Below are 27,491 nucleotides of genomic sequence, written 5' to 3' on the forward strand. Positions count from 1 at the left end.
GTATTACCCTTTAACTCAAGTGATGGAACACGTCGCTACACATTCAACCATTTTTACTGGGTACTTATTGTATAACTCAGGCAAAGTATGTACACATTTCTCATTGATTTTCTACCATTCACATTTAGAGACAGATAATGTATTTTTTCACATTCTGAACATACTGTATAATCAATACTATACACTGTATACAAATATATATACATATAATATACAGTATATAAAATGTGTATATACTGTATATTTTGACCTGTAGGGGGGCGTTGCAGTGCCCTAAACCCCCGGACACAACTACACAACACACTCCTGGGTTCAACTACAAGGTGTTTATTTCACACAATACCTCCAAAGGGTTTCAGCTTCTTTCTTTATAGACCACACAACAAGGAATACGTTTCTCCCTCTACACCTCCCATTCAGTCTCATCCACCTTCTCCCGACTCTGACTACTGAGTAGACAGAGATGGCCTCTTTCGTGCCATACCCAAAAATATTTCCAGTGTCAAGGAGGAAGCACTTCCGGGTCAGGCAGAAGCCCCTGAATGTAGGGAGAGCCCTCCACAGCAGCTGCCCTTGTTGACGCCCAAGGAACCCAGCAAGGCTGACCCACAGAACAGCAACTTCCAACATGCCTGCAGGTACATGAATGGGCATACTGGCTCAGGAATGCTGCCATGCAGTGTGTCGGTGGAGCATGTACTCTTGGAAGGCAGTCCCCCCTGTCCATCCACTACACTGGCCTACCTGCCAGGTAAGGGTATTGGGTTTATCCCGGCCAGGATGTCAGCCCAGCCCTGCCGTCCATTACAATATGAATGCACCAACACAGTCCCGGGTTAAAAATGTAAACTTTTATTAGAAAGAATACCTCCACACAGCAATATAATCCTCTCTTCATCTCCTCTACTCCTCCCAGACAAATGCCACCTGTCTTCTCTCCCGGCTCCGACTTGCCTGGAAAAGGCAGTACAGTTCCTTTTATTGATGAGCTGGGAGTACTACCAGTAGCAGGGCATTACGTGTTGGAAGAACTTCTGGGTCATATGGAAGTCCCATAAAGTAGGGAGTGCAACTCCCTGCATCACCCCTTGGTGGCACCCACAGACACTGACAGGGCTGCCCCAATGGACTACAGTTCCCAGCATATATATATCATAAATGTACCATAATTTTATACATTGCGGTAGTTTGGCTGCAGTTCAAATCTAAGTGTCTTGTGCCATCATTCATAAGCATTACCCCATACCTAAATACCTAAAAACCTCCTCTTGAGGTAGTTGATCTATATTCAACTAGAGACTTCTTTCTAAAAAGAAGATACAATTTTAGTTTATGCAATACAGGTAATGGCCTAGCACTATTGACTATAATTAGTGAATTTCCCCTTGGGATTAATAAAGTATCTATCTATCTATCTATCTATCTATCTATCTATCTATCTATCTATCTATCTATCTATCTATCTATAATTTCTGGCTTTAGTCTACTATAAAAGTTCAGTGATTGATTAATTCCTTGCTTGTCTTAAAGTTAGGATTTTACATACTTCTCTGACACCCATTAATGTTAATAAATAAATAAATAAATAAATAAATAAATAAATAAATAAATAAATAAATAAAACTATCATTGATACAGAAAGAAACTTCCGGAGGGTCAACATGTTCCCACCCTTGCTAAGCAAAATCTGGACAGCATCCAACCTATCCTTTTCTTGTTGTATGTTTGATTTTATTTCATTTTTACTTGTTTCTGGTGGAATATGTATAATATAATAATTATACTTATTATTATGGTTTTGGGGATTGCTGAATCTGATTATATTTATTTTTTGTTATTATAATGTATTATAATGCTATTAGCTATTTACATCTTTTTCAATGCCATCTTGTTTTTCATGATCAGCGCCACTTTGTGGCATGGTCGCTACCACGTTTTTAGGGGAAACAGCTTGGACATGCATGGTGTGTCATGTCACTACTGTGACAGCCTTGAAGGCAGGTGCTGGGCATTACCAAATCACCTGAGATTTAGGGCTTCATGCATAACACCGTGCGTAGAATTCACACTAAAACATGACGTACAGACAAAAGTTGAAATGTGCGTATGCACAAAAAAATTCAGATACAGAAAACCGTGCATAAGCCAACTTCCATGCACTTCCGCTACATAAATCCATGAGCACGTGCCTGCCGCCCCTCCCAGAATTATGCCTCTTTAAATATTAATATCAATATAAATATCCCCTTAAGTTCAGCATTCTGTGAAAAGACAATGGCAAAAGCACAGGGAAAAAGGAAGAATATCAGTGAATGCCAAGTGGAGGCAAGGAAAAACTTACTATTTGTTGGTTTAAGCAGTTGTATAAACAACAAAAAGAAGCTGATCGAAAGTTCGTGTTCAGAAAGTGGCACAGTGCTTGAAATAAAAAAGAAGTTGGCAGATTTCAAAGTCGCCATGAAAAGGTGAGTCATAGCCCACTGTCTGTGTATCATATGGAAGCTTATTAGGATACAGAGAAAAGAAAAAAAGCTCAAAATGCCAACTTTAATCTCAAAATTTCCAATTTAATCACGTAGTTTATTTTGTCATTAAAGTAGAACATCATAAACTTAAACTTAAAATCTTTTAATTTTCTAGTTTCTCATAATCCCATCATAACTAAAGTAGCACGTTAAATGCTTTGTATTCTATGTGTTCTTTAATGTACTCTATGTGTGTGAATCACTACTTGCTTCTTAAACGAGCTTTCCCTTACGCCAACAGGACACAGAATACCTTATATTCATAATATTACAGCTCTCTGAACAATTTAAATACTAAGATGTATGCTTGATATCATTTTCATGATGAAATTAATTAAAGCATGTATTAAACATGGGGCCACAGTGGAGCAGGTGTAATTATGAGCTGGTGCCCCATCCAGAGTTTGCTCCTGTCTCCTGCAAGATGTTTGCTGCGCTTTGCGCGACCCTTGATGAAATAATTTATTGCAGCAGTACTCTCTGTTTCAGATGTACTAACCCCCAATTCCTGTCCTTCCTTTTCTTTCTCCAAGTAACTAATCACCACATAATCAGCTCTTTAATAAATGTCAAGCCATCTGTAAGCTTAGAATGCCAATTCTTCAAAACTTTTAAGGAACATTGAAATATCTTCGTAGTACATGTCTAATTATTCCATCCATCTATCTATCCATCCAGGGTCGCGCCAGTCCCAAGAAGCATACAGCGCGAGGCAGGAACAATCCCTGAATGGGGCTCCAGTTGGTCGCTACCGCTGTCCACCGAGTCCACACATTTAATAACAGTATACATTATTTAAATGAAGTTAAACATTTATCAGTTTAATGTAATATATATACTTACTGTATTTCATCTGAAAAATGATATCAGGAGCTCCCAGAAGATAGTGCCTGGTAATCTAAATTGACTTCGAAGCCAGTGGAAATAATCTGTAAATACGTGCTCTCTTTATTGAATTGAATTTCTTTATTGTTATTGTATGGTACAATGAGATTCAATATGCAAATCCTCCATAAACTTATTTTCCTATAAAATGGTAAAATAACAACAACAAAAACAATAATAATAATTAACAACAACACCAACAATAATAATAATATTACGATAAAAAAATAATGAAAAATATACTATATGAAAGTTTAAATGACTCAGGTAGTGCAATATTACAACTGTAATGCAAGTTTACAGTGAGGTAGTTGTACTTATAAGTACAAACAGTTCTACAGGGAGCACTTAATGGACTGGAGTGTGTTTATATCTCTTGGGATGAAACTGAAATTCAAACAGACTGTGCGCATGGCTGAGGCAGCATGTGCTAGATGCTGTACCCTGATAATTTTCTCTGCTCTTGACACTGTCAAGATCAGCTGCTGTAGAGCTGTGATTCCACACTCAGGTACAGTGGCTTAAATTACTCAGTGGTGCACTGAGAGTAACACTAAACCAGCTATAGCATTTGGAATAGTTTGGCCATTCCGTGTTACAGGTTACAAGATGATTCCAATCAGAATCCTTGAACTAAAAAACGATATGCGGTTAATGTCAGTGTATTTGATAAAGCGTCATGAGGATGACAGTAACTGTATAGGTAAATAAATGATTAATAATAATTGTTAGCTCAGTGCGTCATCAAAGTGTAATGACTACTGCATTCTTATTAAACAGGAGGAAGTATTATTTTAAAATGCTTAGAAATCAAAGGCAGTATTCTCTATTTTTGCTTCTTTTCATTTCCACTCTAATTGATTGTCTATACAGCAAAAGCAGGTATTTTTTTTCTTCCTTTTTTCAATATTTACAAAGAGAAATGTATACTGGATGAAAATATGTTCATTTTTTGTAGCTCATTATGTTTTCATACAACCAACATACCGTTAACATGCATTGGATATTTAAAGGAAAAAAGGGTATGAAATGCTTAATTGTAAATCCTTGATTTTTTTTTCTTAATCTGAATACCTCTGGAAATGTCTTGTGTCACATTTTTAGATCAATGTCCATATTGTCACAATAGCATAAGAAAAATAATCCTGGGCTTTCATGACTCAGGTTGGGGAGTAGCACAGAGCTCCTGTTTGCTGTTTTTCATTGTGCACAAATCATGTGGCTTTTTGCACTTTTTTACCAGTGTAACTGATTGTTATCTGTAAATGGCATGGTGCTTTCACCTAGTGCTGTCAGGTGAAGAAAGTGGAGGAAGCGACCCGCCTTTGTCACCAGATCAAAGGCTCCCAATGAGACGTTCTAGTACCCGAGACAAAGGCAGAAGAGGGGGAACATGTTTCTTATTGACAACAGGAGATTACTCATGTTCTTCAGATGGAGGGATCAGGAAAGGTATGGCTATCTTTCATTAGGTACAAAAACCCTACAAAGAGCAGATAGTTAATACTTATTAATCCTCTGCACATCACATTTGCAGCCAAGTACTGCAGCTTGTCTTTTAACTTGACATGCAGGTAGCCTTTTACTGTAATTGTTCTTATATTATATCCTATTTTTTGCAGAATCCTTCCTTTTTTCACCATTTCCACTTTAGCAAAGGAGACTGAATTGTACTTACTATATTGGCACATGCTGCACATTTGAAAAAAAGAAGCTTGACCTCAAAAAAGGTGTTAACATTTTGTTTTAGCAACTTAAGTGGTTTTTGTCGATCCAAATTTTGTCAAAATGTGTCAAAATGTTAACATTAAGTCAAAGAACGCTAGTAATAATGTAATAATGTTTAAAAAAAAAATGGTGCTGTGTGAAAATCTCATTCTTTTTCTTCATTTAATAAACATTGACTACTATTGTCTTTACATTTAAATATATTTAGAACTTTGTTTTAGACATACCAGAATGTCTCAGTTTTGTATGGTGTTAAAGCAATATTCCATGCAAAAATTATATTTTTTATGTTACTTACGCCATGAGATTTGTAGTGATGGGTGAGAAAAAGTTTTAATCTCATGTTTTCCAGAGAACAGACATAACAACAATTCTAACAGAAGCCAATGGTTACCAACACTAGACAACAGTCAAGAATGTAAAACATGTCCATGAAAATATCTAATGTTAACTCATGTTGAATAATCCACAGGTGAAGTCATCCAGTTGAATGCTCAAGCATGCAAACACATGTATTATTTATTATTTGCCAAAATATTTTGAAATAAAGAAGAATAAAGTAGTCAATATAAAGGAGTCCCCTTCACACAGGTCGCACGTTTGAATTGAAGACAGGACTCTTGACCAATGAATGACAGGGAGGGGCAGGTCTGCAATTCAAAAGCATGACCTAGTATGAAGGGGCTTCCTGGTTTTTTTTTTAATTTTATTGATTTTATTGTCATCATTCCATACAAATAGATCAATTTTTACAAAAAATAGGATTGAAAACAAATCTGCCCCCACCCCTGAGAAAGAGAGCATGACCAACGGAGTAAAACTTAAAGCTAGTAAAAATAAATAAATTGATGAGTTTAATAGGCGGATAAAGATAAATGGAGAAGAAAAAGAAATGGGAAGAGAATCTACTTCCTCAGTGCTTTAAGAGCTTATTCTAAAATATTATTGATTAGATCCTGCCAGGTTTTGAAAAAGTTCTGCACAGATCCTCTAACTAAGAATTAGATTTTTTCCAATTTCAAATAATATAAAACATCGGTTACCCACTGACTTAAAAGAGGAGAATTAGGATTCTTCCAGTTTAGCAAAATAAGTCTGCGTGCCAATGGTGTAGTGAATGCAATCACAGTTTGTTTGTCCGTCTCCACTTTAAAAGCATCTGAAGAACACCAAACACAGCTGTTAATGGGTTAGGAGGGATTGTGACACCAAGGCTGTCTGAAAGGCACTTCAAAATTTTGGTCCAAAATGATGTTAATTTGGTGCAGGCAGGAACATGTGACCCAGTGAGGCTGGAACTTGATTGCAACGTTCGCAGGTTGGATCTTGCCCTGGAAACATTTTGGAACCTGTTTTGCACAATACAATGAAATTAAATATTTTTCTTAGCCATCATTACAATCTACATGAGGTAAGGAATACATAAAAATGTATCTGTTTTGGGTGGAGTAGTCATTAAACTATGCTATAGCATGACAAAGTGTTGTTAAAAATACCCAGCAAAAGATTCCTACTCAAAATGGTTTCTTTTACAGCAAAATTTTGATAGACTGGTAACTGAGATGGACACTGGAAACATTTCAGGGCATTTGTAAACTTGATCGACAAAAATGTTCACTCTTACTAGTATCACATGCACACTTTTCCTCTTGACAGAATACCAGTGCTCTTACCAACAGTGGAACCTTCTGAAGGGCCTCACTTAGCCTACTATAAAATAATGGAAACAATTTTGTTGTGATATGAGGGACATTCAAAAAGTTTTTTTTAACTCTTTATTAAGAATTTCAAAAACAAATTACATCACTTTTCTACCTAGTCACGTATGTTTGCGAAGAAATTTTTCCAGCGTCATACCAGCTTTTTAATGCCATCAGCAAAAAATGTTTTTGGTTGAGCACATACCCACTGAAGCACTGCTGCTTTCATATCACCATCACATGGCTGTAGCTGGACATCCAGTGTGCTCTGCATCCGTCACACTAGTACGGCCATTCTCAAACATTTCAATCCACTCATAGACTACTCTATGAGGGAGAACTTTATCCCCATACTGAGCACACATGCGTAGATGAATTTGTGCTCCCAGCACACCTTCTGCCTATAAAAAGCCTATGACAGAACTCTTCCTCTTTGGTGCAACTTTGAAGTTTTGCAGCCATCTTCACCACCACCATCTTCACCACAGGGTGACAACTCTAAACTGCAAGGGAAGCTGGCTTGCCAAACAGAACTAGTCACATGACACTCTCAGACACAACCAATTACTACTCCTCCTGCCTTCACCATTTCCAATGAAAATTTAAAAGTGTGGACTCTTTTTGAACGTCCCTCGTATTACAGTAGTGATTAAGTGTGATATTACAGTAGGATTTGTGTGGTAATATAATATTACATTTTACTTTGGTGTATCCCACAAGCATTAGGCACAATGTAGAAACTGTTCCTGAATGGGGTATCAATCCATTGCAAGGCCCACTTACTCACACTGTAGGACCCAATATGCTAAAAGCAGGCCAATTACTACCACTCCTTTCCTGAACTGTAAGGCAGCTAATTTAAGGATAGGCCAATATTGTGCCCTGTCGTACATCTGTCTTTCGATATAATCAACTTTGAACAGTCGAGTATATATAAAGTTTATTTAAAAAAGACAGTTAAAATGCAATTTTAGTTAAGCCAGAAAAAAATATACATTTAAAAAAGAAAGACACACAGATGAAAACAGTAATGACCTTTTTCCTCCCCCACACACAGTTAGCCTTATAAGTATGAATAAAAGTACAGACTGAAATACACACGCTAACCCCTCCCAAAGTTCACACAAGAGTCTACAGTTCGAGCTGTCTTATTATACTGGTGGATGAATTGTAGAAGATGGCCAACGAAATAATCTAAATTTTTAAATGTAAAATGTTTCCACAGCCAGTACTGCACCATAATAAAAAAAAAATAACTTCAATGAAGTCAACCGGATCCACTAGTCATAACTAAGAGCAATGCAGGATTCATGAGATTACTATGCCTGGAGATGAAGGCTGACCTTCAGCTATCTAGACAAGTCCTCGTAACTGTAGTTCCTTTTATGTGGATGCTGATCCATTTAGCTAGTTTGTCAGTCTTTTTCCTTCGATTGCTGTCCTCCCTCTCTCCTTTCGAAAAACAGTGTGAGTTATGCAATTTATCTCAGTAACCAAACGTTGCCTGTGTATTCCAAAATAGCATGTATGGGCTATCTTCTTTGCTATGCACAAACAGACTAGACAGACAAGCAACACACATGTAGCATTTTTTATGTGGCAGTGCTACAACACACCTACACTTACACTGGGCCAAGTTGGAATCCCCAGTCATCCTGTTCATCAAACCAATGACACTGCATCCATTATGGGTGCTATGCCTATATACATAAGTTACTTTGGTTTAGAGTGTAACAAAAACAAGCAAATTTATTTATATAGCACATTTTCATACAAATGATGTAGATCAAAGTGCTTTACATGATGAAGAAAGAGAAAAAAGACAAAATAAATAAGAAAATAGAATTAATTAACATAGAATAAATGTAAGGTCTGATGGCCAGGGAGGACAGAAAAAACAAAAAAAAAATTTGCAGGGGTTCCCAGGCCACGAGACCACCCAGCGCCCTCTAGGCATTCTACTGCCATTCACAACACTAATCCTTCCACATCCTTCAGCAAAATCTTGCTTTATGTTCACATGCCTAATATTACTATTATGTCACACTCTGCATTATGTAATATATAAATACTAGCTATGCTAGCTGTCTAAGATGGGTTCAGATCTCAGTAATCAGTGTAGACACTATGCAATGCACATGTCTCTTTTATATGCCATATAAATGTTTATGATGTGCCATCTGTTGGAATGAAAAATGCAATGCATTTTATTACTAAAAATGCTTGTGATATATAAACATCACAGTATACAAATATGCTAACGTTTATTTCTTCCCTTTCCCTTTAATTTAAGCAGGAGATACTTTTAATTCATCCTTTTAAAATATACTGTGAGCTGTGTAGGTGTTCCTGGTGGCTTTCTTTAAAAAAACTTTAGTTTATTTCTTATACTGCAATGATAGTTGCAGAGCCAAAAATACACTCCACTCTAAGCTGGACTCTAGCCCTTCTGTTTAAAAATAAAGTGTTACACTGTTACCATGTGTTAAAAAAATTCCACAACATTTCTGCAGTAATGAAGCAAATCACGCAGTGCTCTGTACATTTGTGTTAATACAGCTAGAGCCATTCAACAATTCCTTTCTTTTAATTTAAGAGATTTCAGCAGTGAAGTTACAAATCAAAAAATTATAAAGACAGTTTGGAAAGCATGACCTCTACTGTGCTCATGCCTTGAATGCCATGTCGTCACTAGGCAAAAATGATAATGATTGTAAACAAGAGATATAGAATGCATCCATCCTGTGGAATGTTACTTATTTCAATGCCCAATGTAGTATATTTAAGAAGTGTACTGAAAGGTACAGAAATGTGAATTAAATGACTGGCATCTTCCAAGAGAATTTGCCCAGACAGAACAATTAAAATAATTAAACACATATCTTTATATATTGTATATTCAAAAACAGCCTTCATAATCTATTAGGTTATTCTCTTAATCAGCAGGTAAGTTTTCAACTATTAATGGAAACAAATGGAGACGTCAAACATCATGTTTTTAAAATGCAAGGAAATAAAACTTGCTAGAAGAGCGCATTTTTCTTATTTCTTCATAATTTTACAAATTAGTATGAACTGTGAGATCATTGATTGTCAGAAGAGGTAGAATCCACTGTATTCATAGGAACATTTCAAATTCTGGACTCACACTGTGTGGATGACACCTGAATTGTTGGTTGTGTCCACAAGTCTCAACCAAATGCTTAATAAAGACATTCGGAGAGGACTTAATTAATAATAATACATTTTATTTACATAGCATCTCCACTTGAATGATATGCAGTAGTATTTGATTGATGCACAAAATCCACCCTGCACTTTCCTTCAAGGCAAATGATACTTTTTTGCCAGTTTTCAGCAGTTATTTCAAATGCTTATGATATCCAGCTCAATAAATCTTCCTGATCAAAGATATTCTCAGTTTATTTCTGTACGCTGTGACTTGTGCTGATACACTGGCAGATGTGCACATGCAAAGATTTGTGAGGTCTTGAATAAATTACTTGCCAGTTGGTTAAGAATTGGTGCCAAAACGTGACATAGGAGATGTGGTATTTCATCACGGCCAGGATGTGAAATGCCTCTGTGAATGCAGCGAGACCTTGCTTACAAAGACTGTATCTGAAATAAGTTAAATGTCTTGTGATGTCCTGCAATGCTGGATACACTAAGTTGTTAAATTATATAGTGTTCTACAGTATCTAATACTTTGTTTAAAGTTCTATGTCCATGGATTGCACAGTCATGGAAAAGGAAACATACGTTTTCAAAGACTGTCGTTAGAATGAAGCAATTACATGTTAACCTTATTTTGACCAACTGTGATGATAACAATTTTCACTTTCTTTTCTTAACTGTTCAGGGAATTGTATATTTATACAACTAACTTTTAAATTATTTTCACAAAGACATTATCCATACATCTTCTTAACCTGCTTATCCATGGAAGGGTGTACACACACACTGAGGCCAATTTAGCAACACCAATTCACCTAGCCTGCATGTCTTTGAACTGTAGGAGGAATCCTGAACTCTCTAAAGAAACCCACATGGACACGGGGAGCAAATGCAATCTTAATGCAAGGTAGCACCCGGGACATGAACCCCGGTTCCCTTTAATGCAATTCAGCATCACTACCACCGTGCCACCTTAAATTAAAACTTATCTTGATTAATTATTTAATTGCAGCAATGTAACAATAGCAAGTATAAATTATTCATTTGTTATAATTATACCTACGTGGTTGAATGCCGCCAGGTCTTAATTTAGAAAAAAGATAAAATGGGAAATGAAGGTCTATCTTCAGATGTAAATAATACATCAGACGAAAATAACAGTCAGAAACACAAGGGTCAAAGTTAATGACAATAGTTGAAGTCATAAACTTATTAAGCAAGGTTCCTAATCAAAAATACATAAATATTGGAAATACAAAAATGTGGACGCATGGCGAATGCTCTTGTTATCTTAAGAAGTGGGGAGTAACAATGTCATTTGTCACACCTCTCTGACACCAACAACAGGTACTGTTACTATAAACAACAAAGCAGTGCCTGCATCTAAACATTAAAAGTTGGCATCCCCTGCAAAAATCAAACAGTGAAGTGAAAAGTAATAATTTAAATTCAAAACCATTCAAAATGTTATTAAATTTAATTAATAAAAACAAAACTGTAACGTAGAACGACAAAATGTAATGTAGTACGACAAAGCACTAACAGCAGATGGACACATCCACCATCCACATTTTGTCACATATTATGGTGGGATGCTTAATTAGGGGTTTAATATTTATTGCTCCAAATATATATACCGATATTAGCCATCTTGGTGTATCTTACACTAAACCAGTATTTAGTGGTGGGTGTGACAGCTAATCTGAGATTGCTTAATGGTTTTAATAATGTGACATTAATTAGAGGATATAATAATGTGAAGAAAAATGCCAATATCCAAATACATAGTGAAAGTGATTATAAGGATGTTCAACTTTTGCAGGCAGTATTTAATGGAAGAATTACAGATTTTGCCCTATTGATTTTATAACCAGATAAGGCTTTCAATCAATAAATTAGTATCAATAAATAAGGAATGCTGGCAGTAACAGTGTAAAGAAAGATGTCTTCTACATAACGAGTGATTTTAGGAGGAAGGCATTAGTGGAAACTGGAATAATTAACTGCATGAATGAAAGGCAGTAGCCAGGGGTTGCAGGGCAAGAGTTAAAAGCAGTGAGGAAACAGGGCATTCCTGTCTCTATTTTTAAATATCTATGAAGGACAGGAGATATTTAAATTTGTAAGAATTATCTATAATTATCATGTGAGAAGAGCTGAATATACATTATTTAAGAATCTTTTCAGTGTTCACGATAATGTAATTACATTCATAACAGACTGAATGCTGGGCCATCATCCTGAACTTTCTTTATGGTCAAATTAATCAGCTATTTTAGTGGGTAAATACAGACATAAATAGACTGAGATCAGTAAACATTAGGTTTTCGTGCATTAGAGTTCTCTAATTTTGTAAAAAAATAAATGCCAGAATGAGAGTGCAGGTTACATGGCAGTGATGTGACCCAAACAAGTGCACATCCACAGATAGAAGGTGATCTGACCATTAGAGCTAATAACAGATGAACCACAAAAGATGTATCAGTTTCCACAAATTGATACTAACACTGCCAAACATGATAGAGTTAAACGCAGGTGCATAAAATGGCTACAACTATGATAGTGTAGTTCATTTAGCAGAACTAGAATGTGAACAAAAATGGTAGAGCTAATAAAACAAACAAAGAAATGTAGGCACTCTCTTGTGTCACAGAGTACAGTGAAATGTCCAACCAGCACGCAAATGTCACCATATTCCACTGCTATGATAAACAAAAAAAGTATAACTGCATTTTATTTATTGGAAAACACAAATCATCTTACATGATTTATTCTGTACTCCTGTTTGCATATCACTTGTTCAGTGACACACTCGGTTACCTTATTGGAAAAAGTCTTGCTTTCTAAGACTGCTTTTAAGCCTTTATATTTAAATTTTGATGTAATCATAATTTATAGCTGTCTAAGAACCTAGTCTTCATTCTTCATCAAATGTAGCCAAATATATTCTAATATAACTATTAATTTGATTGGGGAAAAACAGATATTTGGCAGGTATTTGATGATTAATTGATATCCAGCACCAGTTTATTCTACCGTCTTGTTAAATTAAATATATATTTTTGTCTGTTCTCAGGATGACACCTCCTTTCTCTCAGACACATGTCCTCCTTGAGATGGCAGCAGTAGTGGGGATTAAACTCTTGGTTGCTGGATTACAGAGCCATCTTTTTTTTTTGCCTTTGTACCAAAGGAGAACAGCCTTGGCGTAGCAGTAAAGCAGGCTGCTGCATAATCCAGTGGTTCCATGTCCACATCCCACTGCTACCATCTCAGGGAGGAAAAGGGGCAAGTGAAATGGAAAGTTCGCTTTAGTGAAACTGAATTAGTATCTGCTTCTTCCTCAAAAACCTTACGTTCATGATGTGCTTTTTCATATGAAATTGAGAAATGGAGGGGACGAGACCTTGAACAATTTCTTATTGATTAAAATTTTGAAGTGTATCTTTAAAAGTCTGAACGGAGATAGCACTGAGAGAGGTCAATGTGGAAAAAAAAACACAGGAAATAAGATTATGCACCTACTGCTTAGTGTATCAAGGCATGTCAGCGAGACTCAGTATTATTGCAAATTTTTGATTTATGAAGAAATGGTGAAAAGGGGAAATGTCTGCTTTACTACAATATATCTGTTTAACTCTTCTAAAAAGCTACCTGCATGTCTTGTTTGAATGTTATGCCAAAAAACCAAACTGTTAATAAACTGATTTTTGTACTTGCTTTATCTGTTTTGTAAACCACACACTAAAGTAGTCAGCCAAAGTTAGTTGGTAGTCACTGGGAAATACGATGTCTTATCATTTTCTGTTTTCATAAATTAAACAATGAAAAACTAGTTTAACTTGGTATTGCCTTGAAGAAGCATTGCATTCATTTTGGAAATAAAATCTCAATTAAAGGATTGGAGTTCTAAAAGTATGGCAAATAACTGGGTGAAATTATACAGACATTTTGACAAGCATCTCCAATCTTATTGACAATGCTACTACAGTACATGGCGTTTGAAATAATGTTTTCTGTCTAGTAAATCTGTTGCAGTATCAATTAATGGTTAAAACTATTAGCCACATGTTTGTGTCTGTTAATTAATTTGTATTTGTGTTTCTATGCAAAAAAAGAAAACATACAAGACTCTAATGGATGCTAATAGAAGAGTAGCTTAATGACAAAGACATTACTTTAGCAAGAGAGCTGTCAATAACAAAAGCAAAGGAAATCGTTTATTTTGAGCAATGTTAGAATTTACTGTTTTTAAGAATGAGCTTTAGGAACAAAAACTTTATGAAAAGCATTTTCCTCAATGAACATTTTAGTAAAGGAATGAGTGTTGATGTGTCTTTTGACCCAACATACACACACTTGCACAGTATTTATCAAACAAGGTCTCAAAGAGATGTACAAAGAGGACATTTTAAGAAGTATACTCTATAATTTGTAACTGTCCTTGGAGAACATTTGTATTCAATCTTTAAACAATGTATAGCATAGTTTGTAGCACATGAGCCATTAATTCAAAATGTCCCTCATGTACTAATAGGTAATAGTAACAGTGACAGAAACAGCCTAATGACCAGCACTAGTGTTGTTATCACTTGACACTATGAGTACATTTGAGGGTATGATAACCCAGCATCATGGCTCCAGTAGTCTCACTGAAGCCAGACATAACATATACAGTACGTCTGGAGACAACCACAAATGAATTGTGCTTAAAACTACATCGAAATAATTAGACAACTCACTGAGTTTCACATTTTTAAACCAATTCAACACCTTATGAAGGCCGTGCTCAAAGTAGGGACGGTAATTTTAAACTGCAAAGATCAGAGATGCTCTGGTTTGGGTTTACGATGAACCATCTACAGTCATAAAGTCTCCTAAAAACCCCTATTAGAAAACATAACCTGATGCTAGGGAAAAACCTTTCTGTAGCATCAGATTATACATTGGCATTCGACTGCATCAATGGACAAATGCTAAACGTGAATGATAAGTTGTTGCATGCGTTGTGTGTGCTCTCTGTTGTTCAGCGTTACGACAATAGTGTAGGAGTCAATCTATGCTTGAAAGAATTGGCAGCTATGCTTTTGAAAATATGAACTGCAAAATATGCATTTGAAGTGTCACACCCCATTATAATGACTGCCATCTCTCATAATGATTGAAGCTCCAGGAGAGGCAAATTTCGTACTCAAAACACTTGGATCACCAAATCTGCCTAACATCTCCGGTAAAATTAGGGAGAAGGCTGCACAGCACCCACCTTCTGACTGCACGTCTAAGTGAATGACAAAAGAAATTTAACATTACTGTCTAAGTGGAAATGTACTTTTCATGACAAAATAGCTGCTGCGTTTTAACATGTTGCATAGTTTTAGACCACAGTGCTTATCTAAACTTTATTTGCTGTTGTTGCAATAGTTAAAATGACAGAAAGATATCGTAGCTGACAGTACTTCCCAAATGTGTGGAGCCCAGTAGCTGCAGTAGACTACATGTGTGTCTGTCCATTTATCTTCACTGTTGCAGCACTCATTACTTTGTACAAATTAATTATTAAGGTTCAGTTATCATGGCCTCCAGAATGCATAAGAGCAATTTTAGTTTTTTTGTTTTTCTCTCTTACCGTCAAGTCTTTTGTTTAATACCTTCTCTCTCCCTGATACCCTGACTGTGATTTAAAACTCATGGACCGGTGAAAATGAGGCTGGATGTTTTATGAAGAAGCCTTGTGGATGTAGCCTTGGCAACGCAAGATTTCGCCACTATTTACTACACACTTTTAAATGGGTTGTCCCCAGACGTGTATTCTCGTTTGAGAATCGCGTCTGGCCCTGTGAGGCTACAACTCAAGTCATCTAATAGGGCAGACTCTGTCTCAAAGAAATGCAATAATGAATAAAGAGCCCTGTACATATTTAGAAAATATAAGAAAATGTCACTCCCATATAGCACTTCGCATAACAGAATAGCGGAATACTAAACAGAGGAGCACTTCTTGAAACCAATAGACTTATACCTTTGGGGTCAATAAATTATGTATAATCTAATCCCATACATTTTAAATAGATTATATGTCTCTCTTAAACATTCTGTTTAAATAAGTACAAACTGGCAACATTCTTGATAAAAATAACTACTAAGAAAGACATTAAACATATGAAAATAAGAAGAGTGAAGACTACGATAGAAAAAGATACTTCAGTTACAATTTTCTTGTTAACCTACTTGAAAAGTGAAAAAAGGATTAAAATAAAGTAAGCCAGTGATTCTCAAACTCAGTGTTGGGGACAAGTAGTGAGATTTTTGTATTTATAAGACATCTATAAATATTTGCATTTTAAATGCAAAGTAGCTTTAAATGTTTAACTCTCTTTTGTTGTTTTTCTGTTAATTTGCCTTTTTTGTGCACTTTGCTTCCTTAATTCTATGCACATACTGCAAATTAACAACAACCAGAGCAAATATGGGGGCAAAGATCACTAAATTTTGAAGACCTGCAGCTCCTTCAGTGTCAGACCCACTAACCTGTTCAAAAACAGTACATCAAAACGTATTTCAAGCACGATTGTTTAAAGAAAATATCCGGAACCCTGGACACTGTGTTGGAGCATAGCACTGGTTTAAACAGGCTTCTAGGGACACATTCCCTAATAACCAGTCATGGAAAGAGTAGCAGAAAATAGGATTATCCATGGAAAATCAGGATGATATCATGGTATGTGGCAACTGTAATTTCAAAACAACAAGCTCAATTAAGTTTTGAATATAGAAAAGGAGAGTAAAAGTGAGTTCTCCATATTTGAAAAGCAACATATAACATGGACATAAACTGAAGAGTATTTTATCAAGCTCAAGATAAATTTAGAAACAAAAACTAACATAACAACACCCAATATTATCTGGATGTGTTCTGATACCTCATTGCACTAAAATGAAATAATTGGCTGCAAAAGTGATGGATGGGTAGATTAAAGGTACATTTTTGAATAATATCATTAGTGTAAAGCATTAATATACAGTGTTTGCCACTGTATGAAGAAAAATAAAGTTTGGAAGTGTACTTTGCTATACACTATGCATTTTATTGTACTTTATATGCCTCTTTTGTCCATTTTTACAAAGTGTTTGTTATGAGACAATTTCTCAGAATTCTTGTGAGAACAGAAATCAATCAGGAGATGCAAAACACGCACTAGAAGAAAACGAGAAACACGAGTAACCAAAAGCACAGGACAAAGTAAAAAATTTAAGTCAAGGAACAAAACGATTTAAAAGAAATAACACTAATGCCTCCTTGAATTGAAAGCTAACTATCATTAAGTCTTGTAAGAGTTTTGCTGAGAATATCCACTGAGGAATAAAGAAAGCCATCTCATAAACAACAAGAAGACGTTAATAATACTGTAAAAAGAAAAGTCAGGTCAAACTAAAATTTAAACCATGGAAAATGCATCCTCAACATAAAAGCACTAAACTGAATAGAATAACACGTATAAAACACACAGTGTTGGGGGTCCCAGCAAGGGAACCCCAATTTAATATGAAGAAAGTATAAGATGAATAGTGAGGATTATTCCTCTCATGTAGAATCAGTGCCAGAGCTAATACCATAATGCTCCTTGACTGCTGAACAAACAATGGCGATTTCCCGTTTTTATCCATTTCTGCATTCAGCAAGGTGGAAAGGGTGTAGCTAGATCTGAGCAACCATGACATAAGGCTTCACCAGACAGGCCTTCCTCTTGCCTGAAAAACGGGAATGGAAAGAGTTATTATAGAAAGAGTGGTTTCCTCTTGATTCAACCTTGTGAACCCTCACACAAATCCACACTGATACACACATGTTGACCATATGCTTGTACGAATTTATATTGCGAAGCTGTAATTGTTTCTATTTATGTGTTTAAAATACATTACATGTAAATCTGAAAAGTTGTGCATAATGCAAGGTGCCACAAATATCCACTTCTGCAGACAGCGAGTAAAATCTTTGCTAGTGTATACTTCCCAGACTGCTTGTACATCTATTTAAGACACTCTGTATGTGTGTGGTGGTGGATGGGTGTAAGTGTAACAAACACGTTCTTTGTCATGACCTTCGATTGGAATGCCTTGCTTTAAATGTGGACAGATTGATGTTATTGTTTTGTTGGTCTGTCTGATGTCTGCAGATACAATTTCCACAAGTTCACAATTCCAAGATGAAAAGATCTTGTTAAAACTGGACTCTGAAGAGAATTGATCTTATAGTTCTTCTATAAATTTTGTCTGATCTGCAAAATTTGTTTTATCTTTGTATTTAGATAACTTGTACTTTGAACTCTTCAGGGTTTATTTGACCAGTGAAGAAGTCTGAAATTACAAAACGTTAATCATATAATATTTACAAGAAATTGTAAAGGTGAACACCATTCCACCAATGAGTATGGTAGCATCACTATTATTTTTAGTAAATTGCAATTTAATTAAGAGACACAATACAGATATTATATACACATCAAAATACAGATACTTTAGCAGTTGAATTATAGTCCACATTTTGTTTGTAGCATTGCATAACCTGTTGATTTGTATAGTTAAATGCATTAGAAATAAAATTACAAAAACACACATCTTCTGGAACAGTTGCTGTGAAGGTGTCCTGTATTTTGAGGTGAATCGCAGCACAAAAAAAATGTCTGTAACGTATTTTTCTCTTTGCATGTGCACTGTTTTGTCTTTTCTTTTGAATGCTCTCTTTTGGCTGATTCCAACTGACTGTTTGTCTTGTGCATTCTCTTGCATAAAGGGTATGAGAAATCCCGAAGCTTAAACAACATAGCTGGTATGGCTGCCAATGCTCTGAGACTGTCTCCAGTTACTTCACCCTACAGTTCTCCTTGTCCGCTGAGACGGTCTCGCTCTCCCATTCCATCAATCTTGTGATAGCGGACTGGATCAGCGAGCCTTTTAGTAGTAATGCCTTTGGATTAGATCTCATTTGACCCAACGCTAGCTGAAAATAAGTTGTGCATGTTATAAACTGTAAATATTATATTTCTGCTGCAGTAAATGAATGGCCCAAATGTTCCTTTTAAACGTTATTAAGTGCTTCTGATTTGTTTACTGATTGCCCTGGATCACTTCTGGCAATAAAAGGACATATAGTAGGTCTGTTTGGCCAGTATGCTAAATATGAAATTTATTTTTTAATCAGGGATGCTATCTATAAATCAAAAAAGTGCTTCCAGATCACTTTGTTCTGAATACAGCTGGACTCTTGTTAACATACACACACACACACACATACAGACGCTCACAAATAAATCCCACTGTGACTAGACACTGAACATTACCTTCTATTGACTTTCTGTTTGTTTGTTTTTGCTTTTTTCTTTTTTTGTGTTTTTTATTTTTTTTTCTCTCGCATGGATGGTCTTGTCCCATTGTCTAATGTTTCAGAAAGTTTGCCAGGGTGTCAACTGCCCTTGATCTGTTTGTGCATTGTGCCATTTGTCAAAACAAAATGCATAACTTGACTGTTTTTGCATGTGAAGATACTGTATGTATTTGTTGCTGGTATGCTGTACTCCTAAGAAAACGAAAACTGTGGCAGGGTCGCCAACTGAGTGTTTCCGGTTGTTTACATGCAGATAACTGCAGAGAGCTTGTCATTACTGGGTACATGCAAGCAGAGGGAAGCTCTCTTTCTTAAAGGCTGAGGGAAGGCACACACATTGCAGAAAGGTAACATTGGCATCCTCCAGTAGCTTGCCTTTATAAGTAATCTAGCCAGCAAGATGATAGCTCTGTTTAGCTGTTGTGATTTTTGCAGGGGGTAATTCAACACTTTTCCCTTGACCACAAAGAAAAGGTCTTTATAACTTGTCCATCACTCTGATCTCTCAAGGGAACAAAAAAAAAAAAAAAAAACACCTTTCAAGGACTCCTCTGTCTTTTTGCAGGACCGTGCTCTGATCTATTTGATATATTCTATTGAAAACTTCAGGAAGAGGCAGGTAACAAAGTGGACTTTACTGATTATCGTAAACTCTTTTTTCTCTTCATTCAGTGATAAACATTTATACCACGGGACATAAACAAGAGCTCCAGACCACCACACGGGAGATTTATGTAGCTGTTCTAACTGTTTAAGATGCATACCTGTTAAAGAGTACTTAGTGGTTATGGCAACAGCAACAGTGTTGCTTAGCAACCAACCTACTCCTGACAGAGACTTCCAATACCACAGTGGCCTATTCTGAAGGAATGGTGCGATCACTGTTTACTCTTCAGTAAGTCCATGAAACATGATGCCAAATGAATATAGGTTTTTTTTTTTCCTCTCCTTGTGTAGCAGAAAATATCTGGATATATACGTATGTATATGTATATTTAAGTCAAAAAGAAGATGTAATGTAGGCAAATAAATTGTTGAATTACCCCTTATGATAAAAATGTAGGTCAAAATATTTAAGTATCACGTTCAAAATTATATATATATGTATATAAATATATGCTGAGTGTGATGAGAATAATCCTGCTAACAATGAATTCATGGTAATTGAGTGAATTGAACAGGTAAGCTTTATTACAAAAAAAACCAAAATCTCTGCTAAATGAATATTGTGTGATAACATGTCTCATTTGCTGACCAGTGTTCAGTAATGTCTTACCTATGGCCAAAGAGTTACTAAAAACTTAGAACATTTCATTTGTAGCAAACAGACAGCCACTACCCTATTCACTATTCACCTAACTTCTGGCTTTCTCCTAAAAATGAAGCATGCCAGGAAATTCCAAACCAATTGGAGCTGCTGCCTCACAGATTCAGCGTCCTGACGTTAAAAAAAATGAAAACCTGGTACCTGTTGCTGTGAAGTTTGTCTCCAGGTGATTGAGCTGCCTTCCCACATCCCACATCCTTATAGTATGCAGGTTAGTTTGATTGGTAATTCTAAATTTGCAGTCAGGGTACGTGTGAAAGTAGACCCAGTCACAGACCACAACTCCATCCAGGATTGATTCCTGTCTTGTGGCCATTTGTGTTGGAATAGACTCCAGCCACCATAATCCTGAGTTACAAGTCTAATATGGAATAATCAACAAAGGAGCATTTCGTTAATATTAATTGAGGATAATCAATGATGTAACTGTGTATACATTATTTAAAACATTGTTACAGAATTCACTAAAATTGTGTATCACACCTGGCATATTATTTATATATAATATATACAGGGTGTCTCAAAAATATTTTTTTAACAATACATTGAGTATTGAGTATTTTTACTCAACTACATTGAGTAGTACAGGATAATGTTATATTTCTTATATGCAATCAACTAGTGTGTGGCATACAGTGAACAATAACCAATATACAAAATTTGTACACAACTGAATTTTTTTCAAATTTTGATTGAGAGACAACATTGCGGCCAACTAATTAACCACAAGCTCAATAATACCACTTCTGTTCACCGTTTAAATCCTTCACTCAAAGGATGCCGGTCCATCAAAATCACACCCGCACTCAATTTGCTAGCACACCAAAGATAAATTCTCAGAAGGCACACCAAACACATGCCCCTGAGATTCCAAGAAGAGCTTGTGGTGTAACACCCTAAGAGACCCTGGCACTAATCTGAGGAATTAAGCCCTAGAGGAGGCCTTATTGAGGAACCCACAAGGGCTTGCATTTTATTGATCTGAAACTACATAATCAGAAGTGTGTATTTAACTCAACCCAAGTAGCTAATATTAAGAAAAAAAAACACACCACTATACTGAAGCTTAAAAAAATAAATAAATAAAATAACACGCAAAAAGCATAGGAATACAGTCACCCAAAAAGCAAGCTCTTTTAAGATAAAGAGAAAAATGGTGGTCTAATATACGTCACAAAAGCTGATCATTTCATAAACTTTTTTTATCAACATCAACATATACACATCAACATTTGCATGCCATACATTCATCATGCATGTGCTCACCCATGCTCTGCATATGCATGAGAGCTGCCATCTTTAAAGTCACATCATAACAACACTGAGTCATGGAAGGCATGTGACAGGGAGACAACAAAAGAAGTATGCAGTAAAACTACAATGTAATCTACATAAAAAGAGCAGGCGGATGCACTTAATTATTGGTTGAACCAAACACTCACAGTGTCAATTTAGAGTCAACATTCAAATTATTTCAATTTCCTTAAAATGTGCTCAACTGGCTGGCTGCACAGTTGGTTCCACAAGATTCTAAAATCATCTACAAACATTTACCAACATTTCTTCTATGATGCCAGATGTTCGCTGCTTTCACAACTCAGCTAAAAGTGACTCAATTCCAATTTTTGCTTCATATCCAATTTTGGGTTGGACTGTTTTAGTTAATTTTGCAACCAATCCAAATCCGATGTGAGTGAGCACAGATTGCTCCACAAAATTCAGAAAAATAAATTTGTTAGACTGAAATGACCTAATAGCAGCCATTTAAAGTTGCTCATCTTCATCAGCAGCCATACTACCTGCACTTCAGAACAGATCATCCACCTGAAGCTAAATATGTGTGGGCCCATCCAGGTCTTGGGGAAAGCTTGGGTTGATGCTGGGAAAGGCCTACAAGGGGAGCTAACCCTGTGGACTGTGAGTGGATCCCAATGCCCCAGTGCAGTGACAGGGACAGTGTGCTGTAAATATGGCGCCATCCTTCGGATGAGACGTATAACTGAGGTCCTGACTCTGTAGTCACTAAAGATTCCTGGGCATCTTTCAAAAAGAGTAGGCTTTATCCTAATGTCTTGGCTAAATTGCATCACGTTATTGTCCATTCTGGACCCCTAATCACCCCTCATCTCTAATTGGCTATCTCTCTTTCACCCTTTCACCACTAATAGTTAATGTGTGGTGAGCGTACCGGCTCAGTAATGGCTGCCTTTGTATCATCCAGGTGGGTACTGCACATTGATGGTCATTGAAGTGGCTTCCTTCTGTATATGTAAGGTGCTTAGAGTAGTGAGAAAAGCACTATATAAATGTAATTCATTATTATTATTATTTATTATAATACACCATCATCAATATATTGTCTGCTGAGCTACTTAACATTTTTTTTCAGTGTAGAACATCTGCAAATTTATCAGCCCATGATAGCATGGTAGAAAAGAGAAAACGAAAGATCATAGGTGTTGCTTTGAGCTCAGTTATCACTGTCTTACCTGTGCATAGAGACCTATGGACACGAGAGGAGCTACGTCTGATGGGGGAAAGTTGTAGAGGGTTTTTTTTGTTTTCAAGTTCTTTACTGACATTAAATAACAACAAGGAAAAAGCTTGAAAAAAAAACTACAATTTTAAGAATCAAACCCATTCCAACCCCACCTAATCGACTAAATATTTTCCCCACAGCATTGTAAATAAACAACAAAAGAAAGTACAATAACAAAAACAACATCTATCTATCTATCTATCTATCTATCTATCTATCTATCTATCTATCTATCTATCTATCTATCTATCTATCTATCTATATAGCATGTTTTCATACAAAGTATGTAGCTCAAAGTGCTTTACAGAATGAAAAAAGAAAAAAAAAGAAAAAATCTAAAAATAAAATTAGGCAATAATAATTAACATAGAATAAAAGGTCTGATGGCCTGAGAGGACAGAAAAAACAAAACAAAAAAAAATCTGCAGGGGTTCCAAGGCCACAAGACCGCCTGGACCCCACTAGGCATTCTACCTAACATAAATAAAATATGAATAAATAAAAGTATGACCAGAAATGGCCGAGACGATCAGAGTGAAATCCATCACACCAAGTGGGCCCTGTGAAAAGGAGTTAAAGAAAGCGATCAAAGAAGAAATGTTAAGCATCAAGGGCACATCCAATCCTTAACTTGTTTCACCCCACATTTCAATCTCTGAATACTTAGTTTGGATGACTGAGTAACGACTTCTGTGGAGAGCTCAAGTAGAAGTAAGATTTATGACCAGTGAAAGAAAGAGAATGAGCAGATTTCCAGTGATAGGCTAACAAAGATTTTGCAAGATTATTGCCTAGCAGCAATGGCCTCTGCTGGAAAGAAGTGAGGGAGATAAGGGCAAATCTAAAAGAAGGAGTAACTGTGGCAGAAGAAGTTTATTAGAAGAGAGAATGGAGGACAGAAGTCTAGTGGCTGCAGAGCAGAAAACCTTTACCGGTGAACTGTCCCAGAACATATGCATAAATGTGCCTGATCTGTACCCAGATCTATAGCATTGTGTTTTTGAAGTGTGGGATATAAATGATGTATATATATATGAATCGGATGTACTAATAGTTAGGATTTTTTGAGGAAAGGGTGACATTTTTAAAAAATGATTTCCAAGATTTTGCTGCCATACTCAGAACATTGGCAGTAGGCTAGAGTATTTGATGCCTTACAGAGAGTCAAATGCAAGGTAACCACTTCTCTCCTAGTAATTGAAAGTGAAGAGATGTGGAGGGTTCTAAAGCAAAACAGTAGTCTGATAATTTCAGAATGTTGAGGAAAGTGATCGATAACTTGTGTCTTCCATCCATAAAACTCACTTTGGAAAAATACACACAAAGTGTGCCATTTCTGTCTGAAAACACATAGCAGTTGCGGGGCATTGGCTGACGACTGTCACCTCAGATGCTTATTAAGTCCACCATGTTGTTTTATTTCCATTGGCATGTTGATTTGGAGCTGTAATCCATCTTGATTTTTCAACGCAGAGATGCAACAATGGTTGCATTAACACAGACTAAAATTAATGGTGGAGTGAACTTTCAGACAATTCTGATTCAAGCATTAAAACATGGGGCGCATTCACAATTTATCTTTCTGTATTGGATTTAGTGCAATATAGAAAAGTGGTGTAAATCTGAATGTGATCTAAAACGTTCTGAATCCATGTGCTTTTTTTGCCCAATCACACTAATAAACAAGCCTTATGATGGACTGGCACCCTGTTCAGGGTTTGTTCCTGCCTTGCGATCTACGCTAGCTGGGATAGTTTCCAGCACATCCTGTGACCCTGTTCTGAATTAAGTGGCTTCGAAAATTACTAATAAACAAGCATATGGCGGTGTAGACAGAATGAAAGGACATAAAGTGTCCCCAAGAGCGTCAAAGTGTCGCAAGTAAGAATTTCATTGTTCTCTCTACATGTGACGGGACAATACTAATACAGCTATTATTTCCCACCAATTTTTTAAAAAGATAGTGTCATAAATGAGTGGAAAAATTGGAATTGAGCTCCATTTCTTATATTTCCCTACGCCTGTGATCATATCACCATGGCAGTTGATGAGTGAGATCTTGCTGTTCATTTACTTTTTCGTGTGACTACTAATGCCATGACGGTTTTCATGCCTTCAGCTATTTTCAGTTTTTTCAATATTTTCAAAATGTGCAAATGTTTTTTAGACACCCTGTAAGTATTTATGCACACAAGTATTTTTGATATATTTTGTGTGCTTAATGAGATACGGTTGTTGTTGTACATACAGTATTTTATCCCTATAGCATGAATCTGCATGTCAAGATAAGATTAAATATATATGATAATGAACAAATTTACATTTCTGATATTTAGAGATGTCCATTATTGACATTTTGTTGGTATTCTCAAAAGAAATAGTTAACACTGAAAAGAGACTTTACTTACCATAACATTGGTGCTGCTATTATTAACTACAGTGTTATAAAGCATTAATCGTGGATAATGACTGCTCTGATGTTGGACATTGAGTTTTAACCATATCCCAAGGAGTGTTCTGGAAGAGCATCTGCCCTTAACCTGGAACTCACCTCAGGAGAGGGTCACCTGAAGGACTGGCCTTTTGTGCCCAGCCCGACAAGCTGGTGACACATCCTCAGAGTTAAAGTGAAGCCTCTGTCTGTGACTGGAAAGACTAAATGAACATTGTAATACCTATAGACCTAACCAGTTGGATTTACTTGTAAATACCACACCTCAGAGGAGCCCACACAGCTCTTTAACTGCGCTTTAAAGAGGAGTTTCATTATCTGGAATGAAATCATCATTGACACTGTGTGTTAGAACCTCATGTTCTGTTGTGAGATGAATAGAATTTCTGCAATAAGCCTACACTGTAGTGCTGTAGATGTATTTCAAAAGCACATTATTATATATCCAAGTGCTATGATAAATAAATGTGATATTTAGCCATAATTCATTTACTATTTCTTTTAGTATTATTGTGATGTCATTGATCTCGTGTGCTGTATTTCAAAAGAACAATTTGTGGGAAATGCACCAGTACCCCTTACGGAGAAACACTGCATAAGATCAGAAGGTTCAACCGAAATATTTGTATGTATCTGTTTAGCTCTTTTTTAAATGGGGGTGGGATGGATATTTTTGATAAACAAACCATAAAAAGGCAGCAAAAAGCTGGTATTTGATTTTAATCATTATATTTTTATTACTGGTCCATTGGATATGTCAAAAACAACAAACCGCTGCAAGTCATTTGGTTGTTTTAAAAACAATATAGTCAGTGACCTTATGTATGTTGACTGCGCAATGTAATCCAGCAAGGTAACAACATTCTTGTGTGACATTTGTTCTTTTTAATTTATTGCAGAATTGCTAATGATCTTTGTCTTATAAAAGCCTACCTGTATATCTGTTTAACACTTATGCAAAGTCATGCAGCATACTCCGCCATTTCTAGACAATGGGTAGAAATTGTGCACAGTTAATGCTTGATATTTCAATTCAGTTTCTCCGATACTGAACGGTGGGAAAAATAAAACTGTTCAGATGTAACTTGTTGACAATATTCTTGTAATATGCCATTGATTCCAATTTGTGTATGATACTTCTGTAAAGAATGGATCACTTGCTATGCAATTTCTTGCAACATGCACATGCACATTACAAAAAAGGATTTCTGGGTATTTAAAAAAAAGTGTTTAGATGTAAATATGCTTTGATGCTGCCTATGTCCAACAATAGAAATTCAATTTGTGGTTGTAACTGAATGGTCGAAATGAGAGAGCAATATGGAAGAAAAAAATGTAAGAAATGGTCATTTTAAAAATGCTTACTATTGAAACTGTTACTCCATGTTTAAAGCAATCAAAAGGACATCGGAGCATTCTTCTTTGTCATTTCATATTCTGTATTGTTAAGATAAGAGGCGTGTTTCCTGTGTGATTTAAATTGTCTTCCTTAAAATTAAAAAAAGCAGGTCTTCTGGAAGGAAAAGAAAAGAAGAGGGTTTGCAGTCTGAAGGCTAAAGGCACTAACAGGGTCCACATCTGTGAGAAGTACCTTCATTGGAAGCATTAACATATAAAGCTGCTGTATTTATAATGATTTTTTCCCTTCTCCTGATATTTGGTTGTTCAAAAAATGCATCTCAAAAAATGTTTGAAGAAAACAAAAGAAATAAGTTGTCACAAATTATGTGAGATTATGTCTTGTAAAAGACTGGACATTGAAGAAATGGCAGGTAT

At 36.1% G+C, this 27,491-nt stretch overlaps 1 protein-coding gene across 4 annotated transcripts in view; it reads left to right on the top strand.

Moving 5' to 3' along the window:
- The window catches only part of kcnc2 (potassium voltage-gated channel, Shaw-related subfamily, member 2), a 316,011-nt gene extending 289,201 nt beyond the window's left edge, over nucleotides 1-26,810 (top strand). Inside the window, exons 3-4 of one of the 4 annotated variants that reach the window (XM_051920010.1) lie at nucleotides 4,698-4,862; nucleotides 18,807-26,810. In XM_051920010.1, coding sequence (XP_051775970.1) covers nucleotides 4,698-4,862; nucleotides 18,807-18,943 — 302 coding nt within the window. In that variant the 3' untranslated portion in view covers nucleotides 18,944-26,810. The remainder of the gene's footprint in view (nucleotides 1-4,697; nucleotides 4,863-18,806) is intronic. The other 3 variants (XM_051920013.1, XM_051920025.1, XM_051920022.1) reach the window with 3 other exon arrangements.
- The last annotated feature ends 681 nt before the right edge of the window (nucleotides 26,811-27,491 follow it).

The sequence above is a fragment of the Erpetoichthys calabaricus genome, chromosome 1 (assembly GCF_900747795.2).
Source record: "Erpetoichthys calabaricus chromosome 1, fErpCal1.3, whole genome shotgun sequence".
NCBI lineage: Eukaryota > Metazoa > Chordata > Cladistia > Polypteriformes > Polypteridae > Erpetoichthys > Erpetoichthys calabaricus.